Source organism: Sander vitreus, unplaced genomic scaffold (assembly GCF_031162955.1).
Source record: "Sander vitreus isolate 19-12246 unplaced genomic scaffold, sanVit1 ctg154_0, whole genome shotgun sequence".
Classification (NCBI taxonomy): domain Eukaryota; kingdom Metazoa; phylum Chordata; class Actinopteri; order Perciformes; family Percidae; genus Sander; species Sander vitreus.
In genome coordinates this window covers 751000-774063 of record NW_027595402.1, presented here as the reverse complement: position 1 = coordinate 774063, position 23064 = coordinate 751000, and the positions used below count along the sequence as shown (strand labels likewise).

At 42.5% G+C, this 23064-nt stretch overlaps 1 protein-coding gene and 1 long non-coding RNA gene across 2 annotated transcripts; one reads left to right on the top strand and one right to left on the bottom strand.

Annotated features, from left to right (window-relative positions):
• Positions 1–715: 715 nt before the first annotated feature.
• Positions 716–20993, bottom strand: LOC144513231 (serine/threonine-protein kinase DCLK2-like). Its single transcript, XM_078244243.1, has 16 exons — positions 20719–20993; positions 18867–20219; positions 14467–14870; positions 10296–10422; positions 9527–9658; positions 9348–9436; positions 8260–8332; positions 7504–7609; positions 7272–7329; positions 5191–5310; positions 4945–5091; positions 3878–4011; positions 2432–2509; positions 2192–2288; positions 1640–1720; positions 716–982 (listed from the first exon to the last, which is right to left on the bottom strand). The coding sequence occupies exons 2-16, from the start codon at positions 19294–19296 to the stop codon at positions 857–859; spliced, it is 2202 nt and encodes a 733-aa protein (XP_078100369.1). The 5' UTR covers positions 19297–20219; positions 20719–20993; the 3' UTR covers positions 716–856.
• On the top strand, positions 18574–22875 carry LOC144513234 (uncharacterized). Its single transcript, XR_013501098.1, has 3 exons — positions 18574–18838; positions 20808–21006; positions 22646–22875. It is a non-coding gene; the product is annotated as an uncharacterized LOC144513234 (long non-coding RNA).
• The last annotated feature ends 189 nt before the right edge of the window (positions 22876–23064 follow it).

Sequence of the window (23064 nt, the reverse complement as noted above, 5' to 3'; positions counted from 1 at the left end):
CCAGTACATGAATTGGGATGCGTTCTCGAGCAGAGACAGATATCTTGTTTGGTTTCCAGTGGATGAAATGGGACACGTTATAGATCATACTTGAGGGAATTTGTTTGGTTTCCAGTGGATGAAAAGGAATGTTTTCTTGACCAGAGGTGTGGGAACTCTACTTGGCCTTGGCCTTAAGTTTATAGTCGATCTCGGCAGGGCCGGCATGTGTGTGTGTGGTAGAGCGAGTGACAGAGTGACGGCGATTAGCTTCGGAGTGTCTCTAGAGTCACAGTGAGAGAAACAAAGTGTCTCCCCTGTTCTTTCTGACCACGGTGGGAAATCTGTAGCAGGAAAAGTTAACCCTCTCCTTGATCTCATGTTGTTTATGGAGAAGGAGAACCAGGAAATGAGTCGGGGGAAATGCAACGCTACCAAGCCCCTACGTGCGTCGCCGCGACATGTTACATTTTTGTTAGAGAGGTGCATGTCAGGCTACGGTGTAGGTTCGTGTCTCCACGTACCTACGTACGTAACCACGGCGTAGATTTTACGCAGAAGTATAAATCATGCTTAATAGGGAGGTATTCTAGTCCAAATGTAAGAGAATTCATTTGGTTTCTAATAGGGGAAAACTGGTCCTATCCTAGACTGAGGGTGGCGGATTTGTTTGGCTTCCAGAAGCTATAACTCATTTGGTTTCCAAAAGATCAAACAGGACGTGTTCTAAACTGAAGACGATGAAACTCATTTCGTTTTTATTGGGGAAAAAAAACAAACTTCTAGACCAGATTCAAGGGGAACTCGTCTGGGGGTTTCCAGTCGATCAAACGCACAATGTTGTGTTTGGTTTCGAGTTGATGAAAGAGGACGTGTTTTAGACCATTGGTGAGGGAACTTGTTTGGTTTCCAGGATCGGGGATTCCTGCTCTGGTTCCAGTGCTTCTCCACTGATCTGTTCTTCAGTGCTGCTCACAGTGTGGGAGTCTACGGGAGCCTCGTCCTAAACAAAAACACAACAATAACAAATCTCAGTATGAAAGTTAACATTAGACTGAGTACTCAGACTAAAAGCGACTTGTGTTTTAAAAGAGTTACTCTCTGCTTTAAAGGTACACAATGTTTTTGTTAAGGAACCATAGAACATAGTTACTTCTGCTTTAAAGTATGATCTTCCACTTCAGGGATTGCCGCCGGAAATTCTGGCGTCCTTTTTTTTGGACCGGATTTCAGTTACCTAACGCTTTCTTTATGTTTCTGAGGACTGTGGTTAACTGCTCCTCAGATCTCTGCAGGGTAAATCCAGACAGCTAGCTAGACTATCTGTCCAATCTGAGTTTTCTGTTGCACGACTAAAACAACTTTTGAACGTACACACGTTCCACCAAAACAAGTTCCTTCTCGAGGCTATTTTGCACCGCTTAGCACCGCCCAAGACGATTGTGATTGGTTTAAAGAAATGCCAATAAACCAGAGCACGTTTTTCTCCCGTCCCACAATGCTGTGTGGACTGGCCAGACCCTGTGGAGGAGGGTCTGGCAAAGCGAGACTAGCTTTAACGTAACTAACAAACTGATTTCCGAAAGTGATAAAACTTAGTTCCTCTCTTTCAGCATGTATGTGTGTAGTATTTGTGTAGTTTACATGTGCTCCCTCTTACCGTCACCCAGGGGTGAGACAGCACCTCCTCGGCAGTGAAGCGAGTGTCGACGTTCACCTGCAGCATCTGACTAATCAGCATCTGAGGAACAGGTTGTGAAAAGGTCTGAATTCATGTTCTGTTGAAATCTAACGCAGCAAGACACCTGGTGCCCCATTACAGAAAAATATCCTACTCCTTGCCCTTTCGTAACTTCTTCCTATTACAGAAGCAATTCCTCAACTCATAGCTGCGTCCTATCCTATCTCCGACCTCCTATCTTAGCTTAAGAAATCCTAACTATAACGATAAATTAGATTCTTCAATCCCCACTCGTCCCGTCATGCCTGTATATTTGATTAAAATGATTCCTCAATAGATTCTGTAAACCAAACTCACTTAGTACTCAAAATATTCAACCAAAGTTAGGCAGACAAAACAACAAACCTCCTTAAATTGTCTACAGTTTGTATTAGAGCTGACTGGAAAGCCTTGAATGTCTGACCCCCCCCCCCCCAGCATTGAATCGCTCCTCCTGAGGACAGATTCACTGTCAGTATGAGCGAGTGGTACCTTGGCTGGGAGGCTGATGGCGTCCCAGTCTGGAGACGGAAACTCCAGTTTCCCTCTGAGGATCTGATCAAACAACTCCTCCTGGACATTATTCTCACTGAGGAGCGGAAGAGGAGGGACATGTTTTGAATAAACTGGACAAAAATTACAACATATGTATCGGTTAATAGCATTAGAAACACATTTAATATAATACAAATTGACATTGTTGATGATTACCAAAACTGTGTGTACATTTACCTTCTAAATGGAGGGAATCCACATAGCAGTATGTAGGTGATCACTCCCGCCGCCCAGATATCCACCTTCAGACCATAGCTACACACACACACACACACACACACACACACACACACACACACACACACACACACACACACACACACACACACACACACACACACACACACACACACACAAACATGTCTGTTAACATGTTGTTTTAACAACTAATACCCAGAAACTGAAGCCTACTCCGCACATAGACAGGTTTTTTTTAAACGTAGCTTTTTCTCTGTTTTGGCCTTTCATCCACATACAAACGGTGTTTTAGGTCACTAAACTGAGCTTTTGCATAAAATGGCGTTTGTGTGTTAACGTATAGACAAGAAATACAGAGGTTATGGCTTGTAAAGGCTTGTGTGCGCCGTTATCTACTTTGTGAGGCGTCAACAACTGAGGTAGTCTCGCTTTGCCAGACAATCCACACGCTGCGGAGCGGAGGAGGGTCTGGCTACTCCACAAAGCATTCCGGGATGGCAGAACAACGTGCTCTCATAATCGTCATGGGCGGCGCTAAGCTCCGCACAGAGCCGCTGCTAAATAGCCTCGGGAAGGAACTTGTAACGTGTACGTTCAAAAGTTGTTTTAGTCATGCGAGAGAAAACTCAGATTGGACAGATAGTCTAGCTAGCTGTCTGGATTTACCCTGCAGAGATCTGAGGAGCAGTTAACCACAGTCCTCACAAATCCACCAGAGTTTAGAATAAAACACAAAAGGAAACGGACATCAGCTAAAATACATGCATCCGGCGGAATTTCCTGCTGCACCGTAGCAATCCCGGAAGTGGAACGTCAAGGATATAGACTACAACTGAGGTGACATTTCTTGCCATGGCAGACGTTGCCAAAATAGTGCTGGTTCTAACTGCTAACAGGACTTTTTAAATGTTTACACTAAATGTACAGGTACTCTTTCATTGTATTGTGGAACGGAGGCGTCAGAATGCGCTAAGGAGATCACTGCTACAAAATCCAACGTCGCCAGTCTTGGATGATCCCGTTGGACTTCTAGCTGTATGTAGGATCCCTAGCCTGGATGCCAGCCCAACTTAGCCCCGCCCACAACATTTTGAGGTCGGGAAGTTGGGTCAGGACTTGGAACGTTGTGGATCAACTACGCTCCAACCAGAGCTGTTCGGACCAATCAATCAATCTGAGTATGACCACCTCAGGCTATACGATTTCAGTAACTATCAGGTTTCTGATTGGCCAACATCTTTTCTTTGCGAGTCCGGGTTTATATCGCTGCCTGATGGCTTGGCGTGCTCTTGACAGCGCTTCAATTGTGTTTTAGGGGTTTTCGTGTGGACAGAGATTTTTCTAAACGGTGCATGTATGGACAGGATTTTACTTTTAAGAACGAACGAAGGAAAAACCACCACCGGGTAAAAATACCAGTCTTACCCGGTCTCAGCGATGATCTCCGGGGCGACATACGTCGGCGTGCCACAGACGGTGTACAGCGGTCCCTCCACCACCGTCGCCAAACCAAAGTCACCCAGCTTCAGTGACTTAGTGCCGTCTGGATACTCACACACCTGCAGTACACACAAACTAACACTTCCAATACGCACAGTACTATTACAAAAAAGCAATACAAAAAGAAAATGAATACGCTTATTTATTTATTTTTAAAGTCAAACTATTCCTTAAGTGTATTTTTAACAGTTGTAGCTGGTATTCATACACCTACAACACATATTTTATCCAATAAGTGTAAAGAAAAACTGCTCATATATTCATGAAGCCAGAATTACATTTGAACGTCCCTTTAAATGTATTTATTTTGTCTTATTTATGTATAATTAAATACAGAGTACCGTTACGACTTTCAAGAATTACTAATAGAACATTGTTTGTGTACTACAGTTTGAGTTTGTTTTTTTCAAATACAGGAACTTGTCAAAATAAAAGCCCAACTCTAACAGGTTACTTTAATTCTCTGTTTCTTCCATTTTGGCGAGAAGCTGTTAGAGCTGTGATTCTCTACCTGCACTTGATTGGGCCGAGCTGTCATTTCTCGAATTCTCGAGTTGAATGTGTTCCATTAACAAATGGGATTTTTCATTGTGGGGTTAAGCTATCTTAATACACCCATGGTTAGCTCTATCCAGATCAGCCATTGTTAGCAATACAAGTTGATAACAACGCATTACGCTGACTTTTGTCCATACAAACAGCGTAGCAACATGTCCACAGATTGAGGTTGGACAGAGTTCGTCTGATTTAGTGAGACACAAATAAGACAGAAGTGCTAATAACTGTATGTTACTACAGCTTTCACTACTGTTGATGCACAATGTTCCCACATTTCTAGGACATTTTCAAAATGAGGTCTTGTGTTCCTACATTTCCCTTCAATTTAAGCCCTATCCTCCCACAACATCTTTTAGGTCTTTTAGGTTCATGTTGGATTTTTAGCTTGGGGTAGGCAAGGCTGTCCAAGCTTGTGCGTGCATGTGTGTATGTACCAGCAGGTTCTCTGGTTTGATGTCTCGGTGGACGATGTTCATCCGGTGTAGGTACTTGACGGCCCCGGCCAGGTTGAACACCATGGCGCTGGAGTCGCGCTCGCTGTACTTTGTGGAGGAGGTGATGGCGTCGAACAGGTCGCCGCCCTGAAGGAGGCAAAGATCAAAGATGGGCAAAATAGTCATTTAAATATTTCTTTATATTCTTTATCGCAAAGACAAACAAGGAAGGAGATGAAGAGGCACCTTGACCAGCTCCATGACCAGGAACAGCTGACTGGGCGTTTCATCCACCTCGATCAACTGGATGATGCTCGGATGTCGAACCCTCCGCAGCACCGCCACTTCATTTTCTATCAGGTGCTCCTGACACACACACACACACACACACGCACGCACACACACACACACACACACACACACACACACACACACACACACACACACACACACACACACACACACACACGCACGCACACACACATTTAAAGAAACCTAAAATGAAAACCCAACCTTTAGGAACTTAAAGGTGCAGTCAGGACTATTTGGTTTACAGGTTGGTTGTTGGTTCCTCAGACGCTGCTGAGGTGTTAGGCTTTCTACAGAGACAGACTCGACAAGTTCTCAGATCTCCCAGCCTTCCTGAACTACACACGGTAAGTTCTGCACCTGATTTAATTTCTCCTTGTTCTTTCTGAAGATCGGTTCATTGTTTGAAAGTAAGATGGAGCTTTAAACTCTTTGCAACTTTGGAACTACTGTGGAGTTAGGATTACATCTGCAAAGTAGATTAAAGGTGCTCTAAGCGATGTTGGGTGACGTTACTTCTTGTTGACGTTCAAAGTATTTTCAAACAAAACGAAGACTAGCTCGCTCCTCCCTCCTCCTCATCCCGTCCCCTCCCTTCTGTGCGTGTGTGGACCCTAGGCTGTCTACAGAGACCGCATTTTTTTACAGTGTGTTTAGGGGACCGGCAGCTCGCGGAGAGTGAGAAGATGTTTGCTGTATGTGACAAAACATGTTGTAGCCTAAAAAACGCGTGACATCGCTTAGAGTACCTTTAAGTTAGCCACATGAGCTAACGTTTGCAACTGATGAATAAATAAATGCTATTTCCATATGTTTTTTTGCACAAACCATCAAAATAATAATTAAAATGTAGTAACATTCATGTTTACAGTAGTACCATAACATTATTAAACTGTCATTAATACTACTTGTGTTTTTGTGGTGCTGCTACATGAAAGAGTGTTACTGTCATTATTTCAAGATATGGATAAATGCTCATTTCTAATTGGATGAAGGTTGTGTGTAGTTAAAATGGTTTAGTCATCATCATCATCATCATCTTTGAGGGTGTGAGATCCCCAGGTCTGGATCTTATTTGTCTGTTATAATAATACAGGAGTAAAGGTCCTTGCACACTGAACGGGTTAGATTTTCTGCGTTTTTTCGCATCCGTAGCAAAAACATTTTGATATTTTTACAGGGAGGAAAGTATGAGCGGATCCAGAAATGCAGCACAGAAAGACGCTGGCATTTCATAACTCAGATGGTCTAATGGCTAAAGATGAGGAGAATGGAAGAGGGGAAGATGAGACGCAGGCAGAAAAAGAAGAGCAACAGTGTAGTGATGCAGACAGGGAGAGAGAGGGCGGCGCAACTCTTTCAGATAGCCGGGGGGGCAAACGCAAGAAGACGCAGGCAGAGAGGACAGGCAGGGAGAGGTTACTGTACCTGGGAGAAGCGAGGGATGAAAAGAGGGAGAAGGAGAGAGAGGCCGAGCGACAGCAGGGTCACATTTTGTTTTGTTTTGGAGAAATTTTCACGACAGATTAATTAATATGCATCGGACTCAGCGTGCAAGAGACTAGAGCTGTAATCGGGCCTTAAAAGTTCGGCCCGACAAGGCCCGAGCCCGACAGAATTCGGCGCGAGCCCGACAAGTACATTTTGATTGACAGCTTTTTAAAAGCCCGAACCCGTTTACAGCCCGACATTATTCAAATGTGCGCGCACACACACAGCTCTTTTGCCTTTTGTCAAGAATAAGTCATTGATAAATGTTTTAACATCATTCATTCATGACTAACGGAGGCTATAGGCCACTTGGAAGTTGGAACAAAGAAATAAAATAAGTCTTCCAGAGGCCAGCCCCCGTTTCACCTCCTCAGCATCCATTTGAGCACTAATTAAAACGCATCACCTGACCGCTCGACCCGGAGCGCAAGCCCGAGCCCAGACCGAGCCCATGTAAAATGATAGAAATTAAGACAAAGATCTTCAGCTGTACAATGGACCTTAAGAGTGCTATATATCAGTGTTACCTTCCCGCAGCAGCGAGCTTTATCAATGATCTTCAGAGCGTACTCCTGCCCCGTCGACCTGTCAATCAAAACACAACACAAACTTTTACAGTAGTCCATCAGTCTTAACAACATTTGAACTTTCATGAAAGTAACTAGGGTGTTATCATGTACAGTATCTGTCCATTTCTTTGAATAATAGTTTGGACTGTTCCAAAAACAACAACAACAACAAAAAAAAAAAGCTCCTTACCTCTCCACGCAGTCTTTTACCACGGCAAAGTTCCCGTCTCCGATCACTTTACCGACTTGGTACTTCTCGTTGATCATGGAGGAAGAAACGGTCCGATTACCGTTCACTGTGAGGAGGAGACGAAGAAGGGAATATTCTTTGACTTTTATAGTTAGTTTATAGCCCATGACCTTTACCTCTTCTCTAACGCTTTGAAAATGAAACTCTTGAACCCAGAAACTCAAAAGGTTTTCTGTCACCTTTTCACACGTTAAGCCACGGAGTCTTTTCTGCTTCACAGGTCAGTCGGTGTGCTGACTTTCCCTCAGAGCGTACGCCAGACTAACCCTTGATGCCTCGAGGCTTTCAAGCTGCCACTGACTCACACTGCTGCAGAGCTTTTTTTGGGCTCTTCAGTCTTTTCTTGATATGCTGTTTTAAAAAATTCACTTAGATACTCAGTCTAAAAACCAACTTGCATGACGCAGCTCTGTTATGAAAACCGTTCCGATTCATCACCTCAAAACCTTTCTGTAAAGGTCCATTCTGTTAGCTGTTTTATTTGGGCCTAAACTTAAAGATATAGGTTTCAAATGTATCGTAGTTTGATCCTAACCTTTAATGCTGGCTTTCTGAGAGCATTAAAGATTAGCTTTTCTGACAATCTCAACAAGAAGTGACTTTAGCGTCAGTTCATTTAGATTTCCAGGCCATTGATACAGACTTTAGACTATTGATGGTAAATATCGAAACATAATCACACACACACACACACACCTTCGACAGGGGTGTCATCAGGCTGCTCGGCTTCTCCGTTTACATCCGTGGAAGAAGCTCGACGCGGAGAAACCTAGAGAGGAAAATAAGAACGATGTATTCTTTTGTTTTTAAAGAATTGTGTGAATCCTGATTGGAAAGAGAGGAAACAAAAGTGAGAGACCAACGCAGGATGAAAAGGTGGAAACAGACAAATATGGAAAGAGGAAAGAAGGAGTTCCTGATTCAAGATTTAAAAGAAAAAGAAAAAGATTAAGACGGAAAAGACACAGAATCTCGGAAGCATTTCATGAACAAATTCAAAACCTGCTGATGATTGACTATTAAAGAGTAACTACCATTTTTTTCAACCCTATTTTTACTATGTGTTTGTGTATAAGTGACTGATGGGAACCACAGTCTTTGACATTGGTCCAGTATTAAGCGAGAACGCTGCAGTTGGCAGCAGAGATACAAGCTACAATGATAGTTAATAGAGTTATTGTCCAGCTTGTATTTACCTTCACAAAAGTGTTTGTTTTGCCGCTGACAGGCTCAGATTAATATTCTAAGTGTCTGACAACATTATGGAAAGGATGTCTAAGGAGGTCGACCTTTCTGTTACAGAGTAAGATCCTTTTTTTAAACATAAAAACATCCGCGAAATTGAGTTCGCTAAACCCACCAGACTCCATGTAAATAAACAGTAATTTTAGTATCGTAACATACACTTCATTCAAAGTCGACAACTAATATAATACTAACTAATATTCGAAACGAAATAAAACTATGAAAAGCCGTCTTGGGTCGTCTTTCCACTTTTCCAACCATCACAACTCTAGTTTTGGTTGAAATAAACACATAGTTTACCGATTTACATGTGAAAATACATTGGCTCTATACACGCTAAAAGTAGTGCTTTTTTAAATGGAGTCTGGTGGGTTTAGCGCTAGCGACTTCAGAGCTGTTTCTGGTTAAACAGAAAGTTCTCAAAGAGGTGGCAAAAAGAGCACTTTCGTGAAGGTAAATACAAGCTGGACAATTGCCCTATTAACTAACATTGTATAGAAATCAATCGATCGATCAACCGATTAATCAATTAATCAGACCTTGAGGCTGCGTCGTGATCCAGGGCTGGTGGGGGAGGGGCTTGACCTGAACGACTTCTCAGCTGACTGCGATCCTGAGGCCTCATTGGCTACACACACAAGAGAAAGGAGGTCACATGATTGGTCAAAGTAATCTGGTAATGAAGCCTATCAGGTCATTTTAGGGAGATTTAGATCACCTGGGCCTGGAGACTTTGTTCTGGGCTGGCCTTTGGGCGGAGTCTTGGACGAGGAGAAGCTGGAGCCGCTAGGAGTCTTGGGAGTTGTATTTTTCGGAGGGGCGGTAGAGCGAGATACCTTGACTTTGCATTCTAGAGAGAGAGAGAGAGAGAGAGAGAGAGAGAGAGAGAGAGAGAGAGAGACAGACAGACAGACAGACAGACAGACAGACAGACAGACAGAGACAGAGACAGAGAGACAGACAGAGATATGAAACGTATTTCACATTTATTCTTATCAGTATGATTTAAGCAAACATAGTAGAGAGAGACTGACGGTAAATGTTGCCAAATCTTTTCCAGAAAAAGTAGCTAGCTCTGTCTCCAGAAGTCGCCAGATAACATCATACGTTATTGTCATTGGTGATATAATATATTCATATAATATATATAAATATAATAAATGTACCATTTGCATGAAACTAAATGTTTTGTGTCAACTAACTTGCCTTTGCTCAGATTGTCTGAAGTTGTGAAATTTGTCGCTAGTCGTTTTTTAGGAATAGAGTCTATTGTTGTCTATTGTATTGTTGCAAACATGTCAAACAAGTGAAAAGATAAGGTGCATGTTACACTAAACAATGTTCTCTTTTCTCTTGTTTTTCTGTTTTCAATTTGATCCTGTTTTTAGTTATAACTTGTGGTGTTCATCTCTTCATTCTTTATCCAGCTTTATCTAAAAAAAGAAAAAGAAAACAAGAATGTATTAAACTGTGTTTGTGTGTCTCACCGTTAACAAAAGCTGGTGTTTTGCTGCAGTGTGTGAGCACAAAGTCGTCCTGAGCGTAGCGAAACTTCTCCGGCCCGCACGCCATGAACACGTCGTCATCCCCGAAGAAATCCTGCAGACAGGTCAGCTTCACACACACGCACACACACACACATACACACACACGCACACACAGATTAATCAAACTTTTGGAAACACTGCAGTGATTGTGTGTGTGTGTGTGTGTGTGTGTGTGTGTGTGTGTGTGTGTGTGTGTGTGTGTGTGTGACCAAGCAAATGACAGCTGGTATATTCTAATCACGTTTGCTGCTGCCAACGCTTCAATGGACTCACACACCAAAACACACTGTGCTGCTGTCTAAGAATTATTTTGAGGATTAAATACAAATTGTATCTCAAAATGTCCCAGATTTAGACAGACAGACAGACAGAAAATATGGGAGATGAACAGGAAAGAAAAGAGGGATCAAAAGTGTAGGAGGAGAGAGAGAGAGACAGTTCGGTCTCGGTCACATCAGAAAATGTCAGTAGTGGAAGAAGTAAAAGTACCAATACTGCATTTGTATTCTACTTAAGTAAAACTACAGTATTATCAGTTAAATTAATGATTCATTTAATAAGTATTAAAAGTACGTGTTCTGCAGTCCATTATTAGATTGTTCATACTGATGGTTAAATATATAACAATACATTGTAATTTAAAAGCTTATCGTGTTTGTTTTTTTACGTGAAATTGTCATCTGGAAAGAAACTACAGCTTTCAGATAAATGTAGTGCAGTAAAAATTAAAATATGTACCTCTAAACCGTAGCATGACATGGAAATACTCAAGTGTAGTACCTCAAATGAGTTATTTTACAGTATGTTTAAGTTACTTTCCACCACCTGGCAGTCTTAGTGCTGAGCTAACTGCCTGCGGCTTCATATTTAAACGGACAGACGGTAGTATTTATACCCAAATTATTTCTTTAATAGAGAGATAGTAGTACTCGGGATGAACTGGCTGTGAAACTAAAACTAAAATGTTTTCTTTCATGGTTTTACACATTCACCTCACACCTTCCCTCAGTTTCTCCCCTCTACACCTTCCTCCATCCCTCCTGTCCTCCATCCTTTGTCCTCGATTTCACCTCTCACTTCTCTGTCCCAGCACTCCCCCCGTTTAACTTTTTACTAAACGCCTCGGGTGTGTGTGTCTCTGTGTGTCTGTGTGTGTGTGTGTGTGTGTGTGTGTGTGTGTGTGTGTGTCTGTGTATGCGTGTGTGTCTCTGCGTGTGTGTGTGTGTGTGTGTGTGTGTGTGTCTCTGCATGTGTGTGTCTGTGTGCGTGTCTGTGTGTGTGTGTGTATATGTCTCTGTGTGGAGCAAGGACGGGGTTGTTACTGGATGGCTGGTTACCATGGTGACCACACTGCAGTGTCTGTGTGTGTGTGTGATGGGGTTTCTGTCCCGCTGCTCGAAGTGGCTGCACAAACTGAAAGGACGACGGGTCAAACACACACACACACACACACACACACACACACACACACACACACACACACACACACACACACACACTCTCTCTCTCTCTCATTCAGACTGACTGAGTCTGAAAGCCGTCTGAGGCAGACAGAGAATAAAAGCCTTCATTATGACACACTGCCTTCAAAATAAAAGCTGTCATTTTGAGTAAACTCCTTTTCACGGTTCTGTCCTTCAAAATAGGATTGAACAGTAATTAAAAACAACTCAATATTAAACAGCTGACGGTTTATAAAAGCTTCATGGCTGTCAGGTTGAAAGATGACATATATTCATACATGGAACTCCCAATAGGGCTGCAACTAACGATTGCTTTCATGGTTGATTCATTGTTTGATCTTTAAAATGTAAAAACAGTTAACAAAAAAAAAAAATCACAGTTTCCCAAAGCTCAACTTGATGTCTTCAAATTGTTTGTTTTGGCTTTCTATTGTTGTTTTTAGAATTTCTGGCATTTATGCTTCAAAAAAATGACTTAAACCATCAATTGATCGTCAACATAGCTGTTAATTCATTTTCTGTCAAATGACTATTAATTGCGTCAGCTCTGATTTCCTAAAAGTGACGACATTTGGGTTTGACCTGTCAGCAGTGGGATGTCCAGGTGTTTTCAGTCTGTTAAAAAGGTGACTGCTATATGACTATGACTATAGGAACCTTTGGATTTGTACAAAACACACTAACAGGATGTGCAGGATTTTGCTAAATATATGGACTAAAATGTACAGACATTGAACAAAAACTAATAGATAAGCCTGCTCAAATTCTTTGGTTACACTTTACTTGAAGGTATCTACATAAGTATGATATAGTACTTATGTAGATACCTTCAAGTAAAGTGTAACCAATTCTTTTAATATAGCAAGTATGCTAATGCTTCTCGGCTGTTAAACTCCGATACACAGAAGCTTCTGAAATCCACCAAAAGAATCCTTCCATCTTGTTATTTTGGGGTGTCCTTTTTGCACCTAACTCTATAAATCTTAGCAATTGTTTAATGTTGTTTTTGTAGTCTGTTCTTATGTTTTCTGTGGTGTTTGTATGTCTTACTTGTGTAACTTATTTTACATTTAAAAAGAAAGCTCAAGAGTTATAATGTAATGGATGCTTTTACTTTGAAGGCAGTGTATTGCTTTCATTTCCTCGAGGCCGACGCAGCAACGTCTGAGCAAGTGCAAACAGGATTGTGGTTATTGTGTGGAGTCTGTTGTGTGTTTGTGGGTCTGACGCTGATGTGTGTTTAAATGTGAGCTGCGTTCGCTGCAACAACCTTCATTCAGTCACACCGACGCCCCGACAAGCTCCCTGCTGTCTCTGCTTTTCTTCAGCTCTCCGCTGCCATTGTGTCACAGCCGACAGCCTTATCTGTAACTTCAAAGTGTGTGTGTGTGTGTGTGTGTGTGTGTGTGTGTGTGTGTGTGTGTGTTAAAAATAGCCCTGCCAGTGAACATTGTAATCCACAATCCTTAACTCAATATGAGTTGCACAAAAGAGGATCAGAGCATATTCAAAGTCATACAAATTTACTTGAGCTGACTGTCGAGGTTCCACCGCGTTAAACAGACACATTTCACTGAAAGTACCAAATATTAAGCTTCAAAAGAGACCGAACTCACTGTCCCAACACTTCAAACTGAAAGGTGCATCTTCAAGATGCTCTTTTATACATAACCAATCCTGGTTTTCAACACAATTCAGCAGGAACTTTCTAATAAAGTGCTGTAATTACATTTTTTTCCCCCACTTCCTCTCAGCCTGTGTTGTCTGATTCTACGTCAGTTCAGGGATGATATCAGCCGTTTCAAACAACTGGTGTTCATCCGTAGCTATCTTGCAATGTTTACTAATGACTTCGACGTCACAGCGCTGTCGTCATCTGTTTAGCTCGCCTCTGGCCCGCCTATATCAGATACACCGATGTGATTGGTGCAGCTCGGCGAGAACTCTGGATTTCCAGGGTAGCGGAGTATCTGAACACCCTGACAAAGTGTCCACGTTTGGCCTCGTAACCAGCGCTGGGTATCATTCCAAAATCTTCGATACCGTCTCTGTGTAACGTAGAGTTTCTCCTGCGTGTCTCCACGACGTGTAACGTGAAACAGCCAATCCCAGACATTATTAGATCTCGGTAGAAGCATGCTGCGTGCTGATTGGCTCACTGCCGCTGATGAGATTTACTTCTTAGGTACTGAAATTGGGTTCTTGAATGACGAGGCATTTTTCAATACTGGATATTTTAGAGGCAATTCGGTCGGTGCCTAAAAAAATATTGAATTCAGTAGGGCTGCACAATTAATCACAATTTTATCAAAATCGCAATATGGACTATAGTACAATATCCAAAACGCAGGCGGGCGCAATATTTGTTTAAAGGCAAAATATGTGTCAAACCATTCTGAATTTGGTATTGTAGGGCTGCAGAGACGTCCCATCCTACACATCATATCCTACAGACTAATGAAAAACTCTTTGTTTGGTTCAGATTCTCGCATAAATCACACTATAATCATTTAAAGAATATATTAAAAAAATGAGAAATAATGATCTAAAAATGATCATTCCCTCCAATATCTATGCAGCCCTAGAATTCAGTACCCGGCCCTACTCGTTACAAAGAGTTACAACATCAAAAACAAACATCCTCTCACCTGTTTCCCATCCAGCGTGTACAGCCTCTTCACGGCACCGGAGTCCAGCTTGATGGCCTCCGTGATGTCGGCCAGCACCTGGTCGAAGGAGTGCGCCGTCTTCTTGTTCAGCAGGATCCTCACCGCCTTGCGAGGCTTCACGCCGCTGCGGATCACCGTCACCAGCTTGGGCTTGATGAAGTCTTTGCTCTCCCTGCCTTCCCTGCCCTCGCGGCCTTCGGGACGATCTTTAGAGGAGCTGGCAGCGACGGTGCTCGCCGACACCCCCGTGGACGCCGTGGCGGGTCGACTCGAGTTTGCAGCTCCCGCCCTGGCGCCGGCACCTGGCTTCCAGCTCGGGACGGAGATCTTGGAGTAGTCGACCTTTCGGTAAGGCTCGTTGGAGGCACAAACGTAGCACTCGCCTGAGCAGAGCGAGGACGGGAAGAACAAGTTATATTAGTGTATATCTGATTAAATACCGTAAAAAGTAAAGTACCTAAAGAGGTGAAATATTGCAATAAAAGTGACCAAAAACTCTAAATTATTATATATAGTCTTCAAGCATCCAGAGATCGCCTGCGTTCAAGGACATTGAACAGCGATTTAAATGCAAGAAATCCACATTATTCTTTAAAGTGCTCATATTATGCTTTTTGGCTTTCTCCCTTTCCTTTATTGTGTTATATATCTTTTTGTGCATGTTATATAAGTGAAAAAGCCCAATCCATCCATTACCATCTCCAACAGAAAACACTGTTCACAAACTGCTCCAAACAGCTCTGTTGTAGTCCAGCCTTTACTTCAGAGACAAACGTGGTCACTTTGTAACACGTTATAATGCTCGCCTAGCTGCTAGCATGGCACGCCCTCATACTCTGCTTCTGACTGGCTAGTAGTCCTTACCTAGGTACTGTCAGGACACGCCCTCATACTCTGCTTCTGACTGGTTAGTAGTCCTTACCTAGCGTACTGTCAGGGCACGCCCTCATACTCTGCTTCTGACTGGCTAGTAGTCCTTACCTAGGTACTGTCAGGGCACGCCCTCATACTCTGCTTCTGACTGGTTAGTAGTCCTTACCTAGCTACTGTCAGGGCACGCCCTCATACTCTGCTTCTGACTGGCTAGTAGTCCTTACCTAGGTACTGTCAGGACACGCCCTCATACTCTGCTTCTGACTGGTTAGTAGTCCTTACCTAGCTACTGTCAGGGCACGCCCCCATACTCTGCTTCTGACTGGCTAGTAGTCCTTACCTAGGTACTGTCAGGGTACGCCCTCATACTCTGCTTCTGACTGGCTAGTAGTCCTTACCTAGCTACTGTCAGGACACGCCCTCATACTCTGCTTCTGACTGGCTAGTAGTCCTTACCTAGCTACTGTCAGGACACGCCCTCATACTCTGCTTCTGACTGGCTAGTAGTCCTTACCTAGCTACTGTCAGGACACTTTAAACAAATTAAGTTAAAAATGCCTTTTTTTGGCCATTGAATTTTAAATGTGATATTTTTAAATTAGTAAAATTGGTCTTTTTTTAAATTGGTCCCTACTTTTATTTGCATTACCGAAGAAAATAATTGACACAAAAATTAAGCCAACTCATTTTAGGATTTGTGATGGTTTATCTGTCAGCATGTGGAGGAATCTTTAATCAGAACTACACAGGAAGAGATTTAGCAAACAGTCAGTTGAACCTGATTTAAAAAAAAAAAAAAAAAAACATCTTTAAAGCCCAATAATGCATCTTCTGTGAGTGATGTAGCTTTAATAAATTAAACAGTTTGTATTGAAATTATAAATCCTTTATTCTCTCCGGCAGGTCGCAGCCAATCACGTGTACAGTAGCCCGCAGCCACTCTCCTGTTTTACCTTATATGGTTAAAAATGGCTCACCTTCTCTCTCTCCTAGTGTTACTGAACCTCTCTCTACCGCTCTGTAGATAACTGCCGGCAGAGCTTGCTATCTTTCCTCCTTTTTTCTAACACTTACTTGTCAGCCTCTGTAACCCTCATATACACACCTTTCCTCTCTCTCTCTTTTATCCCTAAAACATATTCACACACACACCATGGCAGAGTGCGTGCGTGCGTGCGTGCGTGCGTGCGTGCGTGCGTGCGACCTTGTCTTTCCATGTGCTTTACTTTCACTTTGCTATTCAAAGCAGCTGGACATGACTGCTCTCAATTATTCAAATACCTGACTGACTAACCACTGAACATAGGACAGAAACACATTTTTCTCATTATTTCGACAGCACATGAATGCAGCACAAATCTCGCCCTATCTCGCAATGTTGACGAAAGTGAACCATGTTTTGTCTGTGAATCAGATTCGCTCCAAAATTGAATTAGTTCTTCCTTGGCCCCAAGCTACGCCCTTCCACCAAGTTTAATGACAATTGGGCTAGTAGTTTACTGTAAACCCACAAAAACATCTCTATAGAGCTGCAAAGATGAATCGATTAGTTGGTTTGAGACATTTTTTTTAAGAAAATGTAATGTTTCCAGCTTGTTAAATATGAATATCTTCTAGTCTCTTCTCTCCTCTGTGACATTAAACTGAACATCTTTGAGTTGTGGACAAAACAAGACATTTGAGGATGTCATCTTGGGCTTTTTGGGAAACACTGATCCACATTTTTCACCATTTTCTGACATTTTATATAGTCAGTTGTCAAAGGTAATTAGACACAATTTCTATGGAAGTTGGAATGTAATATACACGCCCAACTTCACAATTGAACATCCATCTTGTAGAGCTGGGCGATATGAAAATCAAATATCACAATATTTTTGACCAAATACATCGATGTCGATATTGTTGGGTTGACTTTTGGTGCTTTCACAAAATATTAACACAATGAGAGTTTTGATGAATAATCATCAATAACGATAAAATGACTAAGTTGGTAAAGGAAACAGTGTAGAACAGTCTGGTGAGTTCAGAAAACGACATCACTCTACTGTAATGCAGCCTTTAAAACCAGGAAAAGACAACACTGGTGTCATATCACGATATTACGATATCCATAATTTAAGACGATATCTAGCCTCATATATACTAGGGATGCACCGATCTGACTTTTCAGTCCCGATACCGATGCCTGGGCTTTGTGTATCTGTCGATACCCGATACCGATCCAATACGTTGCTGAATTAATAATACACTATATACCTTCCACCGTATACCTTCCTTCCACCATGTGGAAGAGACTAAAGGCATCACACTTTCCTAACTAAACATTACTTTCCTAACTAAGACAAAATAACATAGGTGGAATGTATTGAATTCTTATTTATTTGTACACTCAACTCTTCCAGCATGCGACACACGTGCGACAGAGCAAAAAAAACTAACAAAACTGGATCAGCTATTTTGTCAATATCAGGACCGATATCCAATGTTAACATCGGATCGGTGCGTCCCTAATATATATGGATGTCAATATAATATCGATATATTGCCCAGCCCTACCATCTTGACTTGCTCACAAGCCATAAATGTGGTAATCGTTCCTATCTTTACCCCGAACACGTGAAGTCCGACATAGAGATTTTTCAGAGCAGCTAAACAATATGCTGCAAGCCTTTTTGTAGTTTATTTTTCCTCCTTTGCAGCTCTAATGCACAGAGAAGTCATGAATGACAAGTTTCCCACTTCCCATGTCATGGTCTGCTCTGTTTGTAGTTTATTAATTCCACAAAGTGCTTCAGAGTGATGCATCTGTCTTTTAGTATGTCTCCGGCTGAACAGCTTCCTGTCTCTAACGCTCATTAGTGGACATTACAACCAGTCACACACATCAATATTGATGATAAGTGATGTTACTCAGCCGCTGGTCTGTTTCTGTCTAAATGATTTCCAACGGATCCTACTTCCTTTTTTAAAAAGTGTAACCCAACGATGCCAGTAAGGGACAGAAAAGCAGTCTGATTGGATGGTGGATCCCTGAAAACTCACTCACAAGGTGAAAAAGTAAAGTAAAAACTACGTACCTGATGGTCTCGGTATTAATTAACTGTTTGCATTTATTTTCTTAGAATTATTCAGCTGTTGATGTACACAGAAATAAATAATTCAAGTGTGTTTGCCCAACAGAGACAGACAGAGAGCAGAGAGGAAGGAGACCGTGAGGAAGTTTAAAGAGGACCAAGAGGATCAATTGATTTATCGACGGAGAGAGTGACAGGTAGCCTGGACAATTACCACTGAGTCCATTTATTCCTATGAGAGACAGTGTTGGCAGAGTCAACCATAGTCCTCATGAATCCACCAGAGTTTAAAATACTAACACAAATAAAGGGGAAGGAAACGGACAAAATACATGCATCCAGCGAAATTTCCTGCCACCGAAGCAATCCCGGAAGTGGGACTGCAAGGATATAGACTAGAGGTAAGTTAACGGTAACCAAAACGCCTACCTTCCACCAGCTCGTCCATACTGGTGATCTTCTTGCTGCCATCTAAAGTGTAGATTGTGCGCACCCCTTGCGGCAGATGCAGGTTATCCGCCAACGAGCGTGTCAGCTCCATTAGCAGCGCATCGTGGGAGCGGAACCGGTCACTGGAAACGGCGTACACCAGACCCTTGAAGTACCGGTCTCCATTGCGATAGAAGCGAACCTTTTTGGCCCGTTTCTCCGAGGTGAGCGCCTGCAGGGTTCGGGTCCGGTAGTAGCTGCAATTGGTGCTGTGGGCGGGGCTAGGGACCAGGCTGCTGCCCCGGGAACTGGGGCCGGACCCCCCGCCACCAGCGCTGGAGTCTTCTCTCTTGGTGCGTGTGGAGCGTCCCCGGCGAACCTTGTCGCGTTCCTCAAAGTGCTCCAGCTCGAGGGTCTTACTCAAAGACATGGTGAATACTGGTCCGGTAGCGTTCAACAGAGACGGTTGCTACAAAATATTCATCTTCCAACAAAGATAAACCTAGTTTCTAGCTTGTGACAGCGATAATACCTTCAGTTTGAGCTTGGCGACTCGCTTGTAGACCCAGTAGCTGCTAATTCTTCTAGTTCCAGGATATTTTTATAATCCCATGAAGAGTACTGTAGCACTGTAGTTTTTATAAACACCATAATCTGGTTGTAGTCCTCAAAATGTGGTTTTAGAGTCTCAAAATTCAGCTTTCATCCCTCAGACGTTCAACATGCAGGTTTCTAAAGACTTCTACTAGTCCAGTTGGCCTGTTGAAAGAGAATGAAGACAAGTAGGCCCCCAAAAAAAGGTATATTTATGTAACCTGTATCTGGTCCTTGCAGTTGTACCTTTAGTTTAATTTAAGTTTCTGTAACCCAGATGTAATACGAGTAAAAAGGTAGCAGATATAGCCCCAGTATCCTTCTGGAGAACAGATACCGCTTTTGTAAATCCTATGGTATCCTTATCGAACTTTACAGTCGTTTCTGCACTAGAAGAACCATAAATTCTGGTATTTCATTGATGCATCAATCCAGAGAGATCAGAGTTCTTGCTAAAGGCCGCTTCGGCACTTTGATGTCGTTAGACGGACTCTATCCATGTCAATGGAACTGAAAATCGGAGGTACTCTCTATTTAACGGTTTTAACGTGCCCTCGCAGTGACCTTCCTGCCTTCTCAGTGACCCAGCGGTCCCCTCAGCGATCCCAGCACACTGTTGTGCAGACCTGGTACAAGCCCACTTAGTCCCAGCAGTCCCACTTTTGACCTGGCACGATGGTTTGTAGTCCTGGTAATCCGGTTGGTTTTGGGGGTGTCTGTTCTAGTCCCACTTCCAGTGTCCTCAACACCCCTCCATCACTAATGGGGGGAAAAAAAGAGATGAAAATTACTGACAAGATAGATACATGCAACAACCGGCACGTTCAGCCTACAAATGTCTCTCCTGGTGCAGAAAGAGAACACTGAACACTTGGTTTGCATTTAATTTAGGTTTAAATTTCGAGCACAGTTTCTCTGCTTTTCATAGCTTTTGCATGCACATTATTCCAGTCAAATCAAACATGCAAAAGAGGTTGTATTGTTAAGAATATTTAACCACCTTGCTTTGTGAAATTAAATTTGCTGCAAGGCCAGAGAGAGAAATCCCCATTGATTTGCAGTCAAATTAAATGTACCTGCAACACAAGATGAGCTTGTAGGCTACACCAGATTATTATAAAAACCTGTAAGCTGATTGTCTCTCTCTTTATCAGATAAAACGAATAAGACTTTATCCATCTATCCGCCCAAACACCGCTTGGCTGTGCTGACAGCGCCATTCAAACACACACACGTACACGGAGAGGGAGGAACCTACCAATAATGTCGTTAAACCGGTTTGTTGCTATGGATGCTTTCTCCTCTTCCCCTCGGGTGCAATGGTGGGGTCTGTTCCGGTGGATCCAGGCGGAGTGAACCGCTACGATCGAGCCGACCCGGTCCAAGCCGGTCTGCTAACCCGGGATTCAGGGATGCAACGGAGGCAGGCTACACCGGCGAAGGACCGGGATGCACCGAGACAAGCGTTGGACAGCAGCATGGACGCTGCAGCAGAGGGAAGAGAAACCGGCTAAACTCCCCCTCCTCTCTCCTCTCCTCCGCGGCTGTACGTGATGACAGCGTCACTCCCTCCCTCCCTCCCTCTCTCTCTCTCTCTCTCTCTCGCTCTCTCTCTGTCTCTAGCTCACTCTACCACTCGTTCTGTCTTTTCTCTCTCTCTCTCTCTCTCTCTCTCTCTCTGACAGTCAGTTAAATTGTCAAGGCTGCTGCAGCTAATCAAATAACTCATTACAAAGCCCTACAAACAACAGTAACATGTTTTACTAGCCTAAATTAATAAAAAAAAGGACTGATAGTATTGAAAAATAGCTTAAAGGAAGGTTGACATTTTTATGGTTATTCACTTCCTTTTTGACAAGACAATAATAACAGTATATTGAGCCAGGAGACTGTTAGCTTAGCTTATCAGAAAGACTGAAACTAGGAGGAAAACACTAACGTTAGCTTGCGCCAGGCAAGGGGTGTCGGACTGGGAGGGTAAATGGGACTGAGTATCCTAGGGCCCTCATGTGAGGAGGGCCCAAAAGATGCAAGAATGACTAGTTGTGGATGCGGAGAGGGGCCTATAGAGAATGCCTTTCTACAGGGCCACAATTTTGTGTTACGCGCCCGGCCAGGAGCCCGCTAGCTTACATCAATACAATAACGTAAACAAAAGTGAGGAAAAACATTTTTTATCCTCCAGTAAATGTATTGAAAATTGACTGATATTAAACATTTTGGGAAATGTGGTTGTTTGATTTCTTTCCAACAATTAGATGCTAGGTGTACAGTTGAGCCAGGAGACGGTTAGCTTACCTAGCATAAGGACTGAAACCAAGACGAAAATGCTAAAGTTAGCCTTCGTCCTGCCAGGAGACCGTTAGCTTACAACAATACAGTCAGTGACGTTTAAAAAAAGTGAAGAACAACATTTTTTCAGTGAAAATATTGAAAATGTTTAGCCTACAGTTCATAAATAAATAATTCTCCTCCATTATAGTCAGCTAAATATTTGATGAGCAGTGATTAAATGTTTAAGGATGTGGCTTTGGATGTCACAGCTTATGTTGCTATACTAAATATTGGCGATATTAGCTTATTGCAAATATATTTTGCAGAGACAACATTGGTATATGTGTTTATTTGTCGACTGATGAGAAACAAGAAATTACAGTACAGAAATGTTAGGTTCTAAGGGATCCGTATCAAAATTGTTTATTTTTTATTTATTTTTAGGAATGACTATGGAGACAATATATCGTTATCAGACTTTTAAAACATCGATAGCGGTATTGGCCTTAAAAAATCTGGTATCAGTCGAGCTTTAGTATCATAATAAGCAACAATACAGACAGCATTTTATGATCTAATATGATGATTATGCGTAAAATATAAAGCTTGAGTCAGAAGACAATTAGCTGAGCTTAGAATAAAGACTGGGTACAGGCCAAGAAAGTCTGGCACCTTAACTCCCTGTAAAAAACCACACTCATTTTTACACTTGGTTTTTTATTACGGATTAAAAAAACAAGAGATAATGGATTATTAGTGCTAGTGTTTGTTGACAATCATCTACGCATGGCACATGGTTTTTCAGAGTGAACGTTGCTTTCTTGATTTTTGGGCCAAAGAGCACCTATACAATCTTAACTTAGTGATATTATCTTTCACCTGCTGCCTCTTCTTTCGCTCTTCTTTTGTAGAAGTCAGGGCTCTTATTGTGACACATGGATGAAGAAGCCCCACCCTCCCTCGGTGTGTCTGGGGGCCGACGACAGCTGGGACGCGAAGCAGCCAGACTGCCCCACCCTTTACTGTGAGCCAAACCGGTGAACCATTCATCCCAATATGACAAGGTGGACAATCCATTGTGTTTGTGTACACATGAACCAATACTGATAACACTGTTGCATGTAGCGTACTAAAACAATAATTCAAGTAATAATTAAAAATCCCTGCTATCCACAACGGCGTTTTTAGTGTTCTTAGTTGAGGTTAAAAGTGTTTTTTATTACATATTTGTGACAAAGAAGACACAAAAGATTACTGAAACGTTGTTGCTGCTGGCCAGTGCAATACACATCAAGTCCTACAAGATTGCTTAACTGATCAGTCCGGAAAA

What these genes read in the sequence shown, in the direction of transcription:
- LOC144513231 (XM_078244243.1), bottom strand. Translation starts at nt 19,296, where the DNA reads ATGTCTTTGAGTAAGACCCTCGAGCTGGAGCACTTTGAGGAACGCGAC. An exon ending in TGATGACACCCCTGTCGAAG is followed by an intron (nt 7,610 to 8,259) that starts GTGTGTGTGTGT and finishes TCCTCCTCACAG; the next exon opens with TGAACGGTAATCGGACCGTT. An exon ending in TCAAACCAGAGAACCTGCTG is followed by an intron (nt 4,012 to 4,944) that starts GTACATACACAC and finishes TGTGTACTGCAG; the next exon opens with GTGTGTGAGTATCCAGACGG.